Genomic DNA, 22,313 nt, shown 5'->3' with positions numbered 1-22,313 from the left:
TGTATGATATAACTACACGCATACGCACACACACATTGGGACGCATATCCTTACAAAGGGAATTTCACAACGTGTACGTAGTAGTGTTTCAGTGTCAGCTAGTGTGCTATAATATTTGGAATGTTTCATAGCCTTCTGTTTGCTTGAAAGGTTCATTTTGACTTGGCTTTATCATCTTCTCTTTATTTGTTATAGTTCTGATGATAATATCTGTAATGCCAAGAACAAAATGGTGATACGTCTTCGTATGACAGCCTCTTTATAATTTCTATTACCAAGAAGGTCTATATAAAATGTTTAACCGTTGAGTAGAACAATGGTAAATATCACACAACTTACAAACTTGTACACGTGAAAAGCAAAGGTATTAAATGCAGCACATTACCATCGACTTGGTTTTAATCTCATGACTTGTTATCCTACTGTCTGATTTCCCAGATAATCCTAAAAAATTAAAACACTGATCATCCGACATTCATATACTTGAGTACATAGGCGCACTAGTAACATAACACAAGATAGGGAAACGCAATATTTGCTTCTTTACACAAGTTCAACTTGAGGAAACACCACACATACACTCAGAAATGATTTCCGTGACAATAAAACAATGAAAGGAGTCGAGATTAAAGGTTATGAATATCTCACCCATAGGCATAGCGAAGCAAACTGGTAGAACAAGGCAAATATATGCCCAGTAAGACAGTCGTAAGCCTTCAGTACGGGATGCCATCTTGATTAGTCATGTGGTTAGAATTCAGTTAGCTGATGTCATGTCGAAACAAATATGTGCATACACAGTGGCGGATCCAGGAGGGGGGCCCCGGCCCCCCCCCCCCCTTTGAGAAAAAAATCATGTAAAAACACGTGACTTTTACCTTCCTGGGGGGTTGGCCCCCCCCCTGGAGCTCAAGGGGGGGTGCATTTTTTTAATTTTCGAGGACCAAAAAAAATGCGCTCACTTATCCCCCCCCCCCCCCCCCCCCCACTGAACAACTTTTCGGCCGGCGCGATTTTTTCGGTAGCAAAAAAAAAAAAATTGGGCCCCCTCCCCTAAGAAATCCTGGATCTGCGCCTGTGCATACATAATCGAGATAAATCAATGTCGATACACCGACGGTCTTTGATCTGTCACTTATTATGTTCTCAATTGATAACATACTGATAACTGTTTACATATTCATAAATTAAATCAACAATATGATATCTAACACTAAGTCGATTCGTACGGTGTTCACTTGTCTGGGGATCTGTAGCCCGCTTTCGGTTTCCCTGAAGCCATTTTGTCTTATACGACAACAAGTATCTTCGCAAGTTTCTTCATATATAGAGGCCCTCATCTATTGACCTACAATATTGGTGCACAATTGCGAGGGTCATCTACTGTATCGACATCAAAAGGACTTTCTTGCATCTCTATTAGGTGGTTTGTCATCGACAGATCACGTATTAGTTTCGTCAGGATTTTTCTTTCTTTATTTATTTATTAGGTGGTCTGTCGTAAACAGATCACTTATTGATATCGTCAGAATATTCTTTCTTCTTTATTAGGTGGTCTGTCAACGACAGATCACCTATTGTTTTCGTCAGAATTTTCTTTCTTTATTTATTAGGTGGTCTGTTATCAACAGACCACCTATTGTTTTCGTCAGAATTTTCTTTCTTTATTAGGTGGTCTGTTATCAACAGACCACCTATTGATTTCGTCAGAATTTTCTTTCTTCTTTATTATTATTATTATTATTATTTCTTTATTTTTATTTATTTCTTCACTTTTTTGTGTGTCGGATAACGTAAGATTGGTTATGTCAATTTGATTCAATTTTGGCACAGTCATAGGTCATTATCATGAGACGTGACAGGTACATTTTTAAGGTCATTAGGTTATCGTGACGTCATCCAGGTGCCATTTTGTGAAATCACGTTATCTATCATATCTTCATGATGCATCAGCAAAGATCATTCATATTCATATCACATATACTTTAGGTCAAGGGTCAACAGGTCATGTCATCAAAGGTCACATAAAGGTCATGACGCGCGCGTATGTGCGCGTCAAAATTTAAAATTGCTCAAAATCACTAAACTATTAAACGAGAGTACGAATCAGGTCATTTTAAGCATTTCAAAATTTTCCGTCCGTACGTGTCCCCGCGCGCGGTGTGCGCGCTCACAGCGCGCGGAAAAGGTCAAATTCAAAATGTTTACATGATTTGGATTCCTCTTAACGTAATTGACAATTAACATTAATTTCAGTCACTCTTCATATTTCATAAGGCCGTGAGCGTGCGTCAAAGTTCAAAATCCGCGCGTACTGCTATGGGCAATATAGTGCAAATTTGATCAAAAACATGCCATTTTAAAAATCGAAATAGCTCTTCAGATAGTCCATTGACCCCCAATTTTTATATCATGTTTGGAGAAAGCATGAGTTGGAGATATGATTTCATACCACCCTGACTCGTACAAAGTGAAATAAAGTCATCATATTGGCATCTAAACTCAAACAAATGTATTTTGTTGATGACGTCATTTTTGTCTTTGTTTATTTGAGATTATTTCACTTATCGGTGATCGATTTTCTCCCAGATTTTGATACGTTGTAGCTGAGATAATTTTCTATCAGAAAAATGTCATTTATTTTTCATTTAGATGACGTCATCATAGTAAAATATTCGATTAAAGGCGACAATGCATAATTTGTCATATTTGCGTGTTATGTTTATGGGAGGTCACTTTTTTCAAAACATGAATCTGCATGACAATGTGTTTTGACCAGTATCTCGGTTATTATCCAACAGTTTTCTCCCAAATTTTAGTATGTTGTAGCTGAGACTATTTGCTATCTAAATATTTCCTCATTTTTTCAATCAGATGTCAGGATCATGTTCATACTCATCATCGTCATCATCATCATCATCAATATCATCATTATCATCATCATCATCAATGTCACCATCATCATCATCATGGTCTGAAGATGATGATCATCAACATCACCATGATCATGATCATTATCATCATCATCATCATGGTCTGAAGATGATGATCATCAACATCACCATGATCATGATCATTATCATCATCATCATTAACATTATCGTTTTTATCATCATATAACATTATCATTATCATGATCATCATCACCTTTACTATCATGATCATCATCATGTTCATCATGATCATCATTGTTTACATGTCTATATAACTTCTCCCATTGTCCGTGCGCGCGAGCTCTTGTAATACATAGCTTACAATTTTAGTATGTTGTAGCTGAGACTATTTGCTATCTAAATGTTTCCTCATTTTTTCAATCAGATGTCAGGATCATGCTCACGCTCATCATCATCATCATCATCATCATCAATATCATCATGATCATCATCATCATCATGGTCTGATGATGATCATCATCAACATCATCATGATCATGATCATTATCATCATCATCATCACCATTACTATCATGATCATCATCATGTTCATCATGATCATCATGATCATCATTGTTTACATGTCTATATAACTTCTCCCATTGTCCGTGCGCGCGAGCTCTTGTAATACATAGCATATATTGGCCAAAACATGCCTATACAAAATCCATTATAGCTCTTTAGAAAGTCCACAGACCCCCCAATTTTTCTTCATATTTGGATAGAATATGACTCGTAGATTCCATTACAGGTCTCATTTGGCCATTATTTATATCCGGACATCATCAAAATAGCCTCGGGTCTCAAAAAACGAATTTGCAAATTATGACGTCAGCAAATTTATGGAAAATTGATTGTATCTCTGTAAATATTGATCAATTTACTTCCATATTTTAAAAATGTGGTAGCTAACACATTCTTCTACAAGTTCAGTATTCATTATTTTTCAATTTGGTGACGTCATCGTAGTGAAAATTTCAATTAAAGGCGACATGTCAGAATTAATTTGCGTGTTTTGCCTATGAAAGGTGAATATCGTTCACATCATGAATCTACATGGCATTGTTCTTTGAGCAGTATCTCGCTTATTGTTGCTGTTTTTATCCCCAATTTTAGTTTGTCATAGCTGAGACTATGGGCCATAGGAGACGTTTCGTTTTTTATCAGAGGTTGGGATCATGTCGAAATTTGGGCATGTTTAGCAAGTTTACCGAATTAACAATCCTCTATCGAATACCTGAAGGGGGCGCTATACCACTTTTAATCATGGCCCTATATCGTCATTATCGCGTACATTATCATTTCATTATCATCGGCACACTTCATGATCGTAATTCAAGAGCCTATTTATGCTAGAAATATTGAAGGCATCGTTCTCAATTTCATCTCTCCTCCCTCTCTCTCTCACTTTTCTCTTGTTCTGTTTCCCTTTTCCTCTCTTGTTCCGCCCCTCTCTTTCTTTTGGTCTGTCTCTGCATCTCACTTTCTCTTTCTACACGTTCACGCTCTCCCGCTCCCTCTCTTGCCTTGCCTCCCTCCTATTCTCTTACTCTGTATCCCTCTGCATCTGCCCTCCCCCTTTTTTTTGTTTTGTTACTTGTCTCTTATCCTCTCCCTTTCCCGCCTCTGGTTCTAGTTCTCTCTCTATTATGTATTGTAATGTTCCTCAATAATTAAAGGCGACATGTCAGAATTTTCTTAATTTGCACGATTTGTCTATATAAGAAACGTGTCTTTTGTTTTTGATCAGATGCCTGGCATCATCTCGAAATTTGAAATCGGTGGGTAATTTTTGTTTGTTTTTGTGACTATCGTCTTATATTTGATTGTATCACTTTCTTCGACAATTATAACATATTATCATATGAAATCACAAAGTAATAACATGGCTTATTTTGCGTGGTATATCTATTGGTGAGTAATGTCCATAGTTTGCGTACAACCTTATGGAAAACCTGATTCCTTGCTTATTCTATATAGGGATAATTTCCCAACTTTGCTACAATATAAGATCGCCTACGTGTATGATGCAAGTCTCCTTCCCAGACGTTTATATTTTACCAGTTTTTCAGCCCAGGTTTATGCAGTGTTTATGTCTCTCCCATAACTTGTCTCTTAGTTTCTCTATATAGTAAATATTCAATTTTATATCCTGCATCAAAAATTTGTTGGCTTTTGATTGGTTGAGAGCTCGTCACATGACCAGAAATATTTGACCTATTTTTAGAAAGTACTATATGAGAGTAATATTTTGGTTTACTATTTGGGAGTTGAAAAAAAAAATGTGAATCTTTTTTTTTAATTGAATCAATTTTTTTTCTTCAAATCTTAATTTAATGAAAACAAAATATTTCTAATCTTTTTAGATAAAAATTGACATTTTTTTTCTTCCAAAAAATGTTGTTTTTGTTTTAAATAAATTGTTGATGCAGGATATAAAACAAATATACCATGCCTTCTATTCGAGGTACTGGTTAAACTATGGGCCTCGGTGACCCCAAAAGTACCATTTGCTTCGGGGCTGTGCCCCTCAGCAAATATTACTATTGGAGTCACCTCTTGCGCATAGTTTTAACCAGGACCTCTCAAGGCAGTGTATATTTGTATACTATTTATGCTGGAAATATTGAATGCATCGTTCTCCATTGCATCCATCTCTCCCCCTCTCTTGCTCTACCTCCCTCTTCTTCTCTTGATCTGTCTCTCTCTCTCTCTGCCTCTCTCTCTTTATCTTACTCTCTCCCTTTCTCGCCTCTGACTTTCGTTCTCCCTTCATTATGTCTTTGGCTGTTTCTCAATTTTCTCTTGCTCATCCCTTTGCACTTAATATTTGTATTACTATGAAGTCCCTGTCACGGAAAAATGACAATCATACTTGATAGTTTTAAGTCATGACTCAAAGAGAGTTTATTCACCTTTGTTATGGTGTATATGCATTTCGAATTCGAAAAGAAAATCTCACTTCCGTCAGGGTAACATAGTAATGAAATAATTCTCAATTTCTCATATGACAATTAGCCTCCCAATTTTTAAGAACAAATTACTCAAATGAATTTTCTTCACAAATCGAGAGTATTATAGGCAATTACAATAAATCACATTCCACATACCTGACTGAAATAAACTTACAAAGTCAACCCGACCAAAAAAAATGTTATTACCATCTGTCTATGTAAATTACATTCATGGCAATTGTCACCTGTACAAATAAAATCTTTCTTGACCTTGACCTAGTAATAGCTGTATATTAATAACCATTAAAATTATCCATTTAAGCTTATCTTTGGTCAATTTCATGACAAAGTGCCTTTTCTAGGAATCACATAATCATAAAGCAATCATGACATCTTCCCATTTGTTTACATAAACATGACGTTGTGTGTCATAAATGGATGTTGATAAAAACTATTCCTCTTAAGTCGTGAAAACTTTTACCATAAAAATGAAAAATTATCTTCTCAAAAATAGTTCCTAGGTACCGAACTTTGTTCTCAAATTCCTAGATACATACTTTTAAAACAGTTCAACATACAAAAAACGCTGGGTCATACATATCTCATGAAAATGTTTAGTGCAAACTGTTTTAAATATTTACTGCACATTAATTATCATTAAAGCTTTCTCAAGGCAAAACTTCAAACATAACATTCTTCATCCCATCCATCATTACATGATATCAGAAGGTCATGACACAACATAGCTCATATGACTAAATTCCAATCCTAGTCAATGTAAATGTACTTGTATATCCAGGAATCTCAGTTCTAAACCTATGGTTTAATCAACTAATTTTAGAATCTACAATAAATAATATGACATTCTTACTTTTATCACCTAATTCATGAGGCTTAGATGCATTTCATTTCCTTTGTTCATGAGTTGAAATCTGCAAATGCAATTCTAAATGCAATTACTATAACATGTTTTCAATAATATGATTTGTTATATTTGTTATGATATTATACAGCACATGAAGCTCAGAACTTTAATATCATGGTAAAGCTTGAGCTTGGTTATAAGTGTACAAACACCTTTGAATAAAACCTTTCAATAAAAACAATCCCAACATAGCACAACAATATCATGCTATGGGATAATAAGCATTAAACAAACCCATGTATAAATATAAAACTTCAACTTTGTGCTGAATATGTCATATGTATGACATATTCTGCACAAAGTTGAAAAGCTAGAACATGAGTATACGTAAATGTTCATGCTACAGTTCATATTAGAATTTGTGAAAAACCTGTTAAAACAAAGTAGAGATTATCAAATGTTCACATCATCACCTGAAGACAATTTCTTTGACTCAAAATTAAACAATTATCGAGCATTAAAGAGCACAATCCATTGTGTTAAGCATCAATAAGTCCTCTCTGATATATTTAGATTCATAAGGTGGCTGTGTAATTATCAGTCTCTTTCTGTGATCCAATTTATCAGTCCAAGTTGAAAGTAAACATGTATGCTGAAAAGTTGAAAACATAGTCTCTGTGGTAACAAGGAGTATTGTTTTTCATGGAAAGTTCATCATCTCAGTCGACAATATCATGGTTTGTTTTTTTATTCCAACATTTGAGATCACTGAACACTTTAAAGATGACCGTCGACAGAAGTCCAAATCTAATTATGGCAAAACTCACATTTAAATCTGTTTCAATGTCCACAATGGCATAGCTCCACATTAAAGTTCAGAACGAGTATCATACGTAGACATGGTTCAGAATAAACATTGGCAAGGTTCAAAATTGTAGTGAGTAATGTTCTTGCATTTGCATAAACTACAATGCATATATATATACTGCTGTAATATCTTCTTCTCCATATCAAATCCATGATACAAATCCAATAATTGACAATGGTAGACAGACAAAAAAAAAATCCATGTGTAGTGTATTTTGCATTCTGCTATTGTTGTATAATTATCTTCCCATGGTAATAACTTCTTACTAGCATAAGCAATTGGACATTCCATTTCTGAATGCTATTGCATAAGCCCAGCACCCACACCCCTGTCAGATGCATCTACCTTCAATACAAGCAACTGATTCTCGACATCTTCTGCAGAATCCCCACACACTTTCCTACTCTCTGTACACAAATCAAAGCAGCCAGCCACTGACCAGTTAACCTCCTCCCTCAGAAAGTATTTCTTAAGATTAATGTGATATGTCTTAGGAACACAATTAACATCTACAATGTAGTCATAGTTATACTTCACACCAACCTCAGGGAATGGACCCATCCATTTCAGCACAAACTTGTTCTGATCAGCAGAATTTTAAATTGTTGTTTCATGACTTTTCCCCTCAAGTCACTATCTTACACACAAGTCACATGTTTGGATATCATTTTCATCGAAATCGGATATACCTGTAAGGTGTTACATATCAATTAGTATGCTCATATCATCAAAAAGTGCTATAATTGCATATATTCATATAATTTATGTACATGTACAGGCAGAAATGTGAATACTGAAATAGATGTATAAGTGAGAGATATGAATTGATATCAAATTGCTTTGATATGTTTCCAAAAGCAACTCGATATATTCCAGAACAAAAGAATACATTAGAAATAAAACATTTGATCGAGGGCTTAAAACCAGAACTGTCTATGTCCAAAAAAGCAAATTTGAGTCAAATACATTTGAAAGTTTGATTGCATGCATAAAATCTGAAAAAGGTGAAGTAGTTATGTTCAATGTGATCAACTTATAAATAATACTTGGTCACACATTATACATGGAGGTCATGGCATGTGAGTCATGATCCTTTTCATGGCTTAAATGTTCCTTTATACCCCACACTATATGTCCTTTATTTACAAGATAATTATTTAAACATAAATTGAAGATTTGACAGAATTTTAGGAGCATAACGTGGTGGATTAATAACAAAGTACTTCCAGAGCATGTTAATTGTTATTTAAATGACGATCTTGTCATTTTTTATGTCTTTCCTTGAATGTAATCAATAATTATGCAACATCATTGTCATCAACTCGTCTTGAAGATGGGAGTGCCAAATACCATCCACGGAACTCTTCAGGAATGGCTAGGCCATTGCACAGCTCGATGAGATCCTTCTTTTTAAGGTTCTGATTTGAAGCTTCTCTTGGTAGGCAAGGTCCAGATTACGTGGAACTGATGGTGTCCCACGCCCATACACGCATATCTTCTTGTAGTCAACTGAGTACTTATACTTGTAGCAGATGATGCCTGGCTCTTCCTTCCTGTATTAGAAGCTCTCTACATGTAGCCAGTTGAAGACATGTCCATCTTCGTCTCGCCGTTTGTTCTTCATGGTCTGCTTTGAGAGATTCTGCAGATCATGAAAGTCTCCATGACACATGTTTATGACCTTGTATGGAGGCCAACGTCTTGCTTTGTGGAAGATATTACCCAGTGGTGCATTGTAAAGACATTGACGTTCTTTTTCAATTGCAGAATGCATGCCATCGCATTCCATGTGGGAATGCCCGCTCTCCAGAAAATTGTGCGTGATGACTTTGAGATGTGTGTTCTGGACGGCATAGAGGAACATTGCAGCCATATTTTGGTTTCGATTTTGTCCCCTAATGTGTTAGAAAATAGTGATACTTCATCTACCATTTCAGATAAATCATTCAACCATTTGAAGTGGCATGTGCCCATATCATTACTGCCATACTTCCCTTCTGCTTTGGACCAACAGTATAGCTGCTTGCTTCATTTGGTGGGGCCTGATTGTATATACATAGATGGTAGACACAAAGCTTGCGGCTGTAATATATTCAAGAATGTTCACTGCTTGGGATCTGTAGCACACTTTGCCAATCAGAAGAAGCCAAGACAAAAGTCCCCTTTTCAGCAACTGCCTTGGCCTTGTCCCTTGCTTTGGCATCTTGAGCCTCTGTTTTTTCGCATGAGATGGGCTTCATACTCTTCCTTGAAATTCTCCTTCTGCTCTCCTGACAACTGGTCACACTTCGTACATTTTGCACATTGGTCTTTTTTATTTATCATAACAGCTTTTCTGGGCAATGAAATGATGTTGCTTGGCCACAATCAGTGAAAGCTGCATGGGGTATCCCATCTGCTTTAATAGTAGAAAACTGCAAGTATTGTGCAATTCTTAATACTGCAATGAATGCGTGACAGTACTTGTAACAGTCTGGACATTTCTGGCATGAAAAGTAAAATGGCTAATGGACACACATGGGACATAGACAGTTCTGGCACACAAACCTACATGAATATACAGTAATTTGGTGGACTTAACTCAATTTCACCCAAAATGGACATAGACAGTTCTGGCCTTAAGCCCTCGAGATATAAAAAATAAAAACAATATAATACATATTAAAAAAAAAAAAAAAATGAAATTTGCGTATTGATAAGTTATGCAAATTTACCTTTGCATTTTCAAATATCAACGCCTCCCCCCCCCCCCCAAGTCAGTACAGAAAGGGTTAAGTATCATGTGAACATCATTGATAGTATAACATTCATTTAATCCTAATCATCACTATCATACTCATTGTTATCAATGAGACATTATAACCCTCCAATTTTCATTAAATCAGAACAACTTACATCATAGTGAATAACCTATTACTAAAACATAGATCACTACCAAACAAATCATCTTTCAGAGAATAACATTCCAGCATTACATCCCGATGATAATATTCATTCATTATCATAAACCATCCTCTTCTTTACTTTAATACTTGCATGTCTCATTGTCACATTCAAGCTTGATCTCTGATTTGAGTGTCTTCTTCAGAGAGATGGCTGCCATGTATGCTGTCTCCTACTCCAACCCAGTTGAAACATGAGCACTTAGCAAGGTTCATGGAATGATCCAACTTTGATATACTGATCAGGTCGACAATCATTAAACTGAAAAAGAAAAGCATGGATGTATGATCTTGTTATCCATCTATTATAAATGTGTACCATTGTTTTAGATTTGTAAAATTGCATCTAAAAGTTAAAAATACATATACATTTCATGATGTGAGTGATGTTTAAAAACACTAAGGTTTGAAAGGCAAGGAGTGACAACACATAAATCTTTCAACACACACCACCTTAAAACAGATTTTACCAAGTTTACAACATGCTTTCAAGGTGATGTCCATGGCAGATGGTATCATTGATATTAGTGTAAGGTAAGCCTAAAAAAATATGCACAACTCTCATGAATTTTAAGAAGAGGTAATATTCATTTTCATTTTTGCAAGAATGAAGACATGGTAAATGAAAATGTTATTTATCAACAAAAATATTATGAATTACTCTTTTATTCCTCTCGTTTTACTACAAATATTAAAATGCAATCTTAACAGCTTCATGGTAACTATAATATGTAGGGATGACCTCTGTTTCCAATAAATCTAGTCCCTTGCTGTACACATGATCTATCAATGTTCCCTTCTCAGTAGTAGCATTAAGAACATGCTGTTTGTAACCTTTATTACACATTAGCTTGCTTACCTGTGAAGAACCTTTAAGCAAATCCTCGTTAAAATCTCCCATCACAATACATCTAATGCTTATTTTGTGTAATGCATCTAGCAAATTGTCTAATGATTCACAGAATGATTTGATACTATATGATGGAGGTCGATAAACAACTGAAATCACAACAGAAACTGGTTTGGTGACAAGAATTGCAATAAACTCTAAGTTGTCGACAGATATGTCTAATCTACTTGAATATGTATTCTTGATATACATTGCAACACCTCCATGCGATTGTTCTTTGAGTACATTTCCAACTCCAGAATTACAGTATGAAAGATGTCGTGGCTGATGATAAAATCGAAAGTTATCTAAAACAACGTCACAGAGATCATCATCATTAATCCATGTTTCGGTCAAGCAAATACAATCTACATTCACAAATTGGCACTGGGATTTGAAATCGATAAAATGCTGTTTTAATCCTTGTACATTTTGCATTATCAAAGAAAAGTTATAATCATGAATATCCTCAGAAGTGCTTTTCTCGATAAACGGCTTCATAATCTCAATGCGTTCTTTAATTTCTGGATTACAATATATACGTTTAGGATCGAAATGTTCTATCACAAGTCCAGATAACGAAGTAACACGACTGAGCCCAACATATGCCTGTCCAGATTCAAACACATTTTTTAATGATACAACAGCTTTTTCTAATGTCGAACCTTGTACTTTATGTATTGTGCAAGCATAAGCAAGCTTAAGTGGAAATTGTTTTCTCACATATTTCTTACCAATGGATTCTTGGGACATTTCGATTGAATGAATACCAACATCGGCCATCTCAAAATTAACTTTGATGCATACTGGATTTAAATTTGTATGATCCGTTAATATTTCTGTTACATTTCCAAAACATCCATTTGTCAGGCCTTTACTAACATCAATGTTCTTGAGCAACATCACTCTAGCATTAACTGCAATCCACAGATAAGGAGGCAGCTGGGTTTGCATACCTGTATAAGGTTTTTCTCGTATTTTGTTTCCTTTTTTACCATCTTTATCCATGTCTTGTGCTTTTACGCATATCACATCGGCACATCTTTTATGCAATAATTTCTTGTTCCAAGCATCTACTTGATTGTTACATGAATAGATATGCAGAGCATTTTCACATTCTTCACCAGTTTCACAAGACTTGAGCATTGCTAGGTCTTCATCACAGAGAATCTCATCCCCTTCTTTTACACGTAATCTATTTAAGAGAAAAGCGAATTGGGTATCGTCTTTTTGTCTCATAATGTCTTCAAGTTCTACTTTCTTGAAATTATCATTCCATAATACACCATTGAGTGTGTCTTTATATAAAGGAATTCCAAAGACTGGAGGTAACTGATACATGTCTCCCACAGCAATAACTGAAACACCAGCAAAAGCTGTTTGATCGCGTGATTGTTTTATTTGTCGTAGGCGACCGTGAATGTAAGACATCAACTTTTGATCTACCATTGATACTTCATCTATGATCAAAATTTGTACTTGAGCCAGCTTATTTCGAAGGACATTTATTTTCTCATCACTCAGCGGTTGATACAGTTTTTGTGCATTGATTGGAATAGAAAGAATACTATGTATAGTATGGCCATTGATATTGTATGCAGCTACTCCAGTTGGAGCCATTTTCAATACTGAGACATCATCGGGATGTGGCAACATTCGGGCTAGTATACGTGTTGCTTCATAGTTGAGACATTTAATCAAATGACTCTTTCCAGTGCCAGCACCACCAGTTAGAAAAATATGAAACGGTTCGACCGATTTTCCATTTACTCTATCTAAACACCACTGTCGTATTTTGTAAAAAACAGTCTGTTGCTTCTCATTCAAAGACCTCATCAAAGAATGTCCATCCTGTTTGGAAATCTTTACAGATCGAAATTCGATGCTATAGTCATCTTTTTTCTTTTCATGCTTTAAATCCGGGATATCAAGATCTCCATCACAATCTTCGACATCTACATTTTCTTTGGGATGTTCAAGTCGTTCTACTTCCTTTTCCGGACATAAAAGACCCCATGCATCTTCGTGTGGACCAAATTTGTTAAGATGCTCCTGTGCATGATCAATTGCATCAGCATTCATTTCAAACTTGTTTCGGTTAGTACACACAATTGACCAGACTTCCTCTAATTCACATCCACGTATTTTCACAGAACCTGTCTCATAGAACTCTTGATGTGTTTCAAAGGTTGGCGGCTTTAATTGTTCATCTTCAAAATATGGCAGAAAGAGTTGCAAAATGCTCAAATAATATTTTTCAGGACAGATGATGGGTGAAAATCGGGGATATCTTACAACTGCATCTGCTGTACGTGTGCGCTTCTGAATATATCCCAGATCATTATCTAATTTAAAGACATTTTTACTTCTTGCACTTGGCTTTTGGGATGCAGTTAAGATTCTAAACTGAGAAAAAAACGTTGCAAGACACATATTACTGAATTCTGCATTTCTAGGTCGAGCTTTGTATCTGTCGAGCTTGCTAGTCATCCAAACATTCTCATCATCATCATTATCGTTATCTGGTCTGCTTTTTATAACGCTTAATGGTAAACTCATTCTGACAGGGTTGGGTCCAACAGGAATGAATTCCACTTTCCTAGAACATTCTTTCAATCTGAGACTGCAAACACGATAGACGCTTTCTTGAGCAGATACTTCACGATTTTGCATGTACACCTGGCCAAGTTTTTTCATGCTTTCCTTTGCGTTTTCATTTCCATCCTTCATTTCAGATAGTGTATGACTCAATAGCATTCCGATTTCTCGTTCAGCTTTTGACATGTAGGATACAATATAAGCTACACATGCAAATACATTTGTTACATACTGCAAATCCATGTTGGCGTTCCAGCTTCTAAGGAGACTTGGATTAAACTGATTTACCCATACATCTTGTATCTGTCTCTTGATGATTATACTTTGTTGTGATGCTAATTCATTATGTGCATTTTCAAATTGATTTTGTGTAATGTCAAGCTCTTCAAAGAGATGGTTTACATTGTTGTACTCCATTCCATTGGATAATGCATCTTTAACTGACTTCAACAATTTCTCTGCATCATCTTTAATCTTTTTAGAAGCTTTAATTTGATCATTGTCTTTTCCCTTATTTTGCACTTTCCCACAATCTTTAGCTGGAATCTCTTCAACAGGTGTTACAATGAATGTTTTTTCAGATGGTGGTCTTGGGAAATTAAATCTACATGCTTTTCCTGTTTTTTGTGCAAGATTTAGAATGTTTCTTACTGTGTTGTTGGACCTTGCTTACTATTTCATGTAGTTCTCGATCTTCCTTTTCATCCGGCTTCTGGCAAGAAATGTATTTATCTACGAATTGTACGACATCATCATCTTTATCGATACCCAACTGTGGAGCATTTTGAACCCAGAACAAGGCATGAATGTGAGGGGAACCTCGAGCTTGATACTCTACTCTCCAAAATGAATCAACTATTTTACCGATCGGTGCAGCTGGAGATAAAATTACTGTCTTCATAAAAGTGTGAAATCTTTTATCAAACATTCTGGCAACTGTTACTGGATTCGATCTTAAAAGATTACATTTTTCTTTATAGTCTAATTCACTCGATTCCCTGGTGTCTCCTTTTTGTCTAAGCAATGTATTCATTAATTCTGGCCATCTCATATCGGCAGATGAGAAAGAAGCAAACCATGTCGGCTTTCCAAGCTGTCGTACCATTGCAAGTACATCTTTTTGTGTCTTTTGCCAGAACGGAGGTGTTCCACGAATTTGCTTTAAAAATTTATAGCCCTTGTCTGATTTTAGTATTTTTTTAACTTTCTCTGCATCTTTCAAATCTGAGGCAGTTATTGAAGACGAATCATCTTTTTTGTTTGGACTTTGCCTTAATGCGATAGAAACTTGCGATATAACCTGTTGAATTTCATAAATATATTGTGCATAAAAGATGTAATCCGTATTCTGAGCAAATCTATTGTCCACGTGCATCAGTCGGTTATGCAGATAACGTCCTAATGTTATTTTTTCATCTCTTCTATCATGGAATGTTGGTTGACCTTTAGGAAATAATACTGGGAAACATTTGGCCTCATTGCTTTCATCTTGTAGAATTGATACAGGGCTTCTTCCTTCACAAGGAGCACAACATATTATGTCTTCAAAATACTGATCTAATATTTCCTGTCCAATATCTACTGGCTGGAGACACGAGTCTAACTGAATACCGCGTAATCGTTCTTCCATATCGTCTTCAGTGTCATTGTCATCTATTTTTGTTTGTACTTTACTGTTGTCTTGCATGTTTTCATTAGCATTTTTGTCTTTGGACAAAATATAATCAATTTGTTCTTCCATTTCCTTCCAATATTTTGCTAAACGAGCTTTACCACCTATTTCCACTGCTTCTTCCTTTTCATTATTTTTTTCATTTCGTTCAAGTGAGTTTTCCCATTTATCATTTACTGTAACATCAAAATACCACTTGTTACTTGCTTTTAAATACTGCAGAGCCTTAAGCAAGTTAGATTTATCTACAAATTTGTACTCATAATAGCTTTTGTACGACAATTTTCTTTTGAGTTTAACACGGATCAATTGATCTTCAGTCTGTGGTCTTGGCAACATATGTACTGTTTCATAGGTGTTTGAAGGCACGCACACGACTGGGCCATGGACTCCATTTTGACCACCTTTAGGCAAGGCCATCAACTTCATGAAAGGGATATTCAATGCAATCAAATGCTGTTCTAAATTGTTCAGATTGGCAAGTTCTTCTGGAACTTCATGTAGTTGTAAATTGTTCATATTTGCTTCTGCAGGTACTTTCCCAGCTTGCAATTTTCTATGACAGGTGAAGCATATCCATAGTGACGATCTGGCTGACTGGCCTATTAAACATTTTGACCGGCATTCTGAATTGCAAACATGCAAATATTCTTCACTTATGCATGTCTGAATTTTATAATTACTCTTTTTACATTTCATTACTTGGTTCTCAAAGAGAAGTTTTAAACATACACAGCACACATATTCTGGGCCATGAGAAATTATCTTTCTAAATTCTTCATGTACAATATCAAACTCGGACAATTTTACTGTTCGAAGTACAGACCTTTTTCGGTTTTGTTTTATTACATTTTGCCTATATTTTTCAATTCTTTTATATTTCATTTTAAGCTCATCAATTTCTTTTCCTTAAATTCTTTGCCTTTATATCTAATTATGGACAATATTTTCATATTTGCCTTTTTTATCTGCTTAAAATTTTCATTGTTCCGATATTTACTTCTAATTCTATTCTTGTGCATTCCTTTGAATTGTTCATCGTTCTGATATAATTCCTTCATTCGTTTTTTCATGGTATCTCGTTGTTTTTCCTTGAATTGTTGATCGTTCGAATATTTACTTCTTATTTTGCTTCTGTGAATTCGTTTGAATTGTTCATCGTGCTGGTATTTACTTCTTATTTTGCTTTTGTGAATTCGTTTGAATTGTTCATCGTGCTGGTATTTACTTCTTATTTTGCTTCTGTGAATTCGTTTGAATTGTTCATCGTGCTGGTATTTACTTCTTATTTTGCTTTTGTGAATTCGTTTGAATTGTTCATCGTGCTGGTATTTACTTCTTATTTTGCTTTTGTGAATTCGTTTGAATTGTTCATCGTGCTGGTATTTACTTCTTATTTTGCTTTTGTGAATTCGTTTGAATTGTTGATCATTGCGATATGATTGCTTCATTCGTTTTTTCATGGTATCTCGTTGTTTTTCCTTGAAATGTTCATCGTTCGAATATTTATTTTTCATTTTTGTCCTCATAGCTGTTTTAACATTTTCTTTGAATTCTTCATTTATCAAATATTTCTGTTTATTTCTATACACAATTTTCTTTTTATAATGTAAATCAGAATGATATTTGGTTCTCATAATATTTAGCTGTTTGTTCCTGAAATTTGAATCCTCTTTATACATTTCTTTTTGCCTTTGTTTGACATAAGCTCCTTGCTTTATTTTGTGTGATAAATCAGCGTTGTAATTCTCTTTTTGTCTTTGTTTTACTTCATTTATTTTTTCCATTTTGTAGGTTAAATCATTTTGAAATTTATTCTTTGATTTAATTTTCCTCATTTGCGCATTGTGGAGACATTTTTCCTTTTTCTTAATGATTTCATCTTTGGTCAAGGCTCGTTTTTCTCTCATATGCTGTCTATTGCGCTTCCTTTTTTGATTAGAACTTTGTCTGGTTTTACTCTTTTTTTTTCCATGGTCTACATTTCTAACATGAACTTCTCCAATTATTATTAAGTCGTCTTTACTATCAGCACAATCGCTTGCGTCAATTCTTAAGCTGTCGTTCTCATTCATTTTCACCAATTTGGTTTTTCGAATGTCCTTGCCAAGGTCAACATTAACTTTCGCATCGCTTTCGAAGTTACTCCATTTTCGTTTCCTGCTTAAGATAAAGTTGGAATTCTGAACTTCGTTCACTAAATTCAATTTATCAGAGTCATTTCCACATTTAGTACAGTTGTTGGAGTCTCCCTTTTGTTTATTTTCATATTCTGTTTTTATAGAGTCATTTCCTTTCAAAAGACAACTATTATTTAGCTGTGATTCTTTTAATTTGGTTAAGCCAATTGTCACACTCTTCAGTTTTAATTGCTGACCGTTATAATGTAAATCATGAATGATTGTTTCATTTGCTTTTTCAGGAAAGAGAAATAGATTTGGGCTATCAATCATTTTTTGTGGGAAAACACTCTCATCCAATTCAAGTTCCAATTGAACTTCATCAAAGCTTTCACAATGTATGGAACATCCAGAGCTTTCAAACTGACTTTCACTGTGACTATTTGACGATGGAATCTGACTACAAAAAACATCCTGTAACTGTGGATAGCCTTTCAAGGTTTCATTCTTACCGGAAGTTGCTTTTGCACATACACTAGTTACCTCATATTCAGTGTGCATGGGACATCCCCTTGTTTTTGCTAACCTCATGCAATGCTTGTACACACCTTGCCAACTTGGAGTACTAAGTACAACACTGTGTCCGTTATCAATCTGAAAACCTCGACTGCTTCTGGAATGTGAATCAAATACAAAGAAACCATCTTGACCAGATAATACAATCAAAGTACTTCCAGCAAATGTCACAAAACATGCATCAGAATCAGTACAGAGTTCTTGTTCGATTGCTTGCTTCAATGTCATCGAAAGAGACTGGGCCAATATCATTTCATCTCCATCTAACAATCCAGTGACTGGTTCACGACATTTTATGTTAAACAATTCATTGTACGCATCCAAATATTCAAATAGATCAGATATCAATAAGTATTCGTTTTCGAGTGAAGTGGATCGTCGTATGTAACGATATAATTCATCACCGTTGTTCAAAATCCTGTCTAGATCTGTACTTTTCCAATCATTGGCATTTTTTTACTTTGCTATACAACAGTGCAGATAGTGAATTGGGAACACACTGCTTTCCACTTGAGTAACCAAATCTTGTATGACCTTGATTGAATGTCCCTTGGGCAACAAGCGTTATGTGTGTATTGACTCTTGCGCATTTGTCTTTGTGATTACTTTCAGGGGTTTCATCCTTGGTGTTACGTTTGTTGTGAACGACTGATTCAGACTGATTACTTGCACACTGTTCATATGTCATGTCAAAAAGATTTGCAGTACCTTTCCTCTCATCGTGATTTATCGGAGACTTATCCACCACTTCATCAATTTCAACAGATTCAACAGCATTAAAATGAATATTTCCTGTGTATAGTATATAAATTCCCTTATCAGAGGTTACAATATTTATTCTTCCAGGTTCTTTTGCAGAGAACAATTGCCAACATGGTACTTGGTCATTGTATGAATAAATATCGGTATCGATTAAATTTGCTAAAGCACTAATTTCAGTATCTGTAGCCCACGTTCCGTCTTCCATTATTCTACGTTTCGAAACATATTCTCTGACTGTTCTATACTCTTGCCTCAATGTATTATTAAACATGTCCTTAGTTTGCAATAAATGTTTTACCGTGGCATTTCTTAGAATTGCATGATTATGCTCAGTTCCAGAAATTGCATATGAAATTGCACGAAAGAAACAATTGCCGTCACCAATAATTTGTTTACTATGTAAAGGAATTCCGATAAAGCTATCTCTATCTAACCTTGAATCACAGCTTGTACCTATATATCTGATATTCAATTTTGTACAAATGTTCTGTTTGTCATTCTTCGAGAGGGGTAAGAATTTGAAATATTTATCCGGTCTATCACCTAATCCAAGATTTGCTACAAATTCAACTTCTGTTTCTGTTTCATCAGTACATGTGTACATATTAGCATCTATTGCCTTTTCAATGTCTTCATCTTTGATGTTTGAATCTAAAGAAGATTCTAAAGGATTTCTTGAATGAGCATGATCATTTAGTGACATATCAGTATCATTGTCTGTATCATGTTTACCTGTATCAAAGCTTTTATTCTTTAATTCATTATCAAACATTGCATCTTCCTCTAGACCATCTGAAACATCTGTCAAATCAATTGTCATCATATCATCATTTTTCAATACTGATTCACAGACATTGTCTACTTGTTCATTTCTGGGCATATCTTTTGGTTGATCAGAAACATTCAAAGACATATTGCGTTCTGGTGAAACGCTTTTATCGAATATATCATATCCAGGACTTGTGTCTGTATCAGATTCTATACAAGTTCTTGCACACGAACGTTTCACTGGTATATGAATATCACTGCCACTATCATTATCTATTTCAATTTTCCTATTTTCATCAAAATTCAGTTTCAACAGATTATTCTTTGAATCAGCCTGCACAACTCCATCTGAACCTTTATCGTCTTTGATATTGTAAATATGCTGGTCTGAGTTTTCATCATTTTCACCTGCATTCATAAATTTCTTTGTATCCAGCTTCTCATTATTTACTGCTAATTCTATTCCTTCATCTTTGTCAAATCTAATCTCTGATTTATCAGAAGAGTTATTTCCATCATGAACTTTTTTTGCTTTGGTGAACTGACCTTTTTGTTCCTTGCTTTACCCTTTTTTTTGGTTTTTGCCACCAGCATGAACTCTGTAGGATTTGAGATCAACATCTATTTCATCAGTGGGTTTGGTAGGTTTTGCTTGCACTTTCCTGTATGATTTGAGATCAACATCTATTTCATCAGTGGATTTGGTAGGTTCTGCTTGCACTTTCCTGTAGGATTTGAGATCAACAGCTATTTCATCAGTGGGTTTGGTAGGTTTTGCTTGCACTTTCCTGTATGATTTGAGATCAACATCTATTTCATCAGGGGTTTGGTAGGTTTTGCTTGCACTTTCCAATTGAGTGTTACATGTACTTTATCTTGGCTTGATTCAGGTTTAGATACGGAACGATCTTCAGTTTGGATTACCATCAGACTTTCATCTACCTTATCCTGTGAAATTGTATCTGTTGGGATTGTGTGTTTCAATGCATCAGTACTTGATCTGTGTGCAACTGTCACCTGTGTCAGCTTGTATGTCTCCTCACACGAGAGCTTCATAGAGTTCAACAATTGTATGCAATAAGTGTATATTCCGAGCCAAGTTTTAGTATGCATGAGAATGCTTTTTCCTTGCTTACTTTGACACCCTTTTCTACTTCTGGAATGTGCATCAAAGATGTAGTAACCTGTTTCATGTGACATTATGAGAAAAGTCTGCTTACCAAAGTTCATAAGACAACCATCACAATTCTTGAGTGATTCTTCAAGGGTGTTGATCAGTGAGTCTGGATGTGCGTACTTGGTAAGAGGTCCTGTCTTGGTTCGCCAAGAGATGTGCCATCACCTTTCTTACAAATACTCGCAGATACGTCATCAGGGCTAGTAGAAAACATATCAATTGAACATGTTACAAGAGCATCAAGATCTGAAGAAGACCATTCACTAGGAGATTTCTGTTTACTGTACAACATAGCCATCTCATTCGACTTCAAACAATGTTCGTCATTACCATCTTCACACACTTTTGTCTCTTCATGAGAAACCGTTCCTGTACGTGTTACCTTCAAATCATTTTCACTGATCTCCGGCACCTCTATTTGTTTTTTTGTGCTTGATACACTTGTTTTTGATTTTTCGTTGTCTTGTGTCATTTTTGATTGGTTTTCAGTACTTGGAACTTTGATTTTTGAGTTTGATTTGCGGTACAGATGCTTCATTGCTTTTCCTATGTATGTCACTCCCTTTCTCTTTTGTTCACATGTGAACACTCATCCTTATGTCTGTATTTGTTATCTACAGAAATCATTCCTTTTCTTTTCTCCAAGAGTTTTGCCTTTCGCGATCTTATCAAGTCCCATCTTAAACCAGATTCCTTTTCCTTGCCAACTGTATTTTTTACATTTTCTGACTGGTCACATGTAGACGCATTCCTACAGTCATCAACGTACCTTTCATTTCTCCCCTTTTTTGCATTTGTTTCTTTGGGGATCTAGATCGCTTATGTCCTTTGTTCACATACCTTTTCATCTTTGTAAAGCGGCCTCTTTCAATCTTTCTCGATGTAGAGCATTCATCAGGTGTGCCGTCAGGCTCTTCCATGACCTCCTGATTCGGACTGATGCATTCATATTGGTTGACATCAATAGGGATACCTAGATGGTCAAACATACGTACAGAAATATTGTTATTTCCGCATAGGCAAATCCATACAAGTGTAATGTCACTAAATTTATCTTCACGAGAGATATTCATACATCATGCACATGGTAAGAGTTGGGACAACTTTCACACTTCACTTCATTCTCCTTGCCATCAAGATCTTTTCCACATATATAACACTCTAAAGTCTCTTCAACATGGGGTTCTGC

At 35.4% G+C, this 22,313-nt stretch overlaps 2 protein-coding genes across 2 annotated transcripts; both read right to left on the bottom strand.

The window, feature by feature from the left end:
- Window positions 1-10,844: 10,844 nt before the first annotated feature.
- Window positions 10,845-14,484, bottom strand: LOC115923587. The gene has a single exon (XM_030984571.1). It carries the CDS (start codon window positions 14,464-14,466, stop codon window positions 11,254-11,256), a length of 3,213 nt encoding a protein of 1,070 aa, XP_030840431.1. The 5' UTR covers window positions 14,467-14,484; the 3' UTR covers window positions 10,845-11,253.
- A 3,944-nt stretch (window positions 14,485-18,428) lies between these two features.
- On the bottom strand, window positions 18,429-21,264 carry LOC115923821. Its single transcript, XM_030985173.1, has 3 exons — window positions 21,168-21,264; window positions 19,024-20,672; window positions 18,429-18,514 (listed from the first exon to the last, which is right to left on the bottom strand). Exons 2-3 carry the CDS (start codon window positions 20,363-20,365, stop codon window positions 18,429-18,431), a joined length of 1,428 nt encoding a protein of 475 aa, XP_030841033.1. The 5' UTR covers window positions 20,366-20,672; window positions 21,168-21,264.
- Between the last annotated feature and the right edge of the window lie 1,049 nt (window positions 21,265-22,313).

This window comes from Strongylocentrotus purpuratus, unplaced genomic scaffold (genome assembly GCF_000002235.5).
Source record: "Strongylocentrotus purpuratus isolate Spur 01 unplaced genomic scaffold, Spur_5.0 spur5_scaffold_14, whole genome shotgun sequence".
NCBI lineage: Eukaryota > Metazoa > Echinodermata > Echinoidea > Camarodonta > Strongylocentrotidae > Strongylocentrotus > Strongylocentrotus purpuratus.
This window is presented reverse-complemented; position numbering and strand designations above follow the sequence as displayed.

What these genes read in the sequence shown, in the direction of transcription:
- LOC115923587 (XM_030984571.1), bottom strand. Translation starts at nt 14,466, where the DNA reads ATGGAGTACAACAATGTAAACCATCTCTTTGAAGAGCTTGACATTACA.
- LOC115923821 (XM_030985173.1), bottom strand. Translation starts at nt 20,365, where the DNA reads ATGAATGCAGGTGAAAATGATGAAAACTCAGACCAGCATATTTACAAT. An exon ending in CAAGGATGAAACCCCTGAAA is followed by an intron (nt 18,515 to 19,023) that starts GTAATCACAAAG and finishes TTCACATTCCAG; the next exon opens with AAGCAGTCGAGGTTTTCAGA.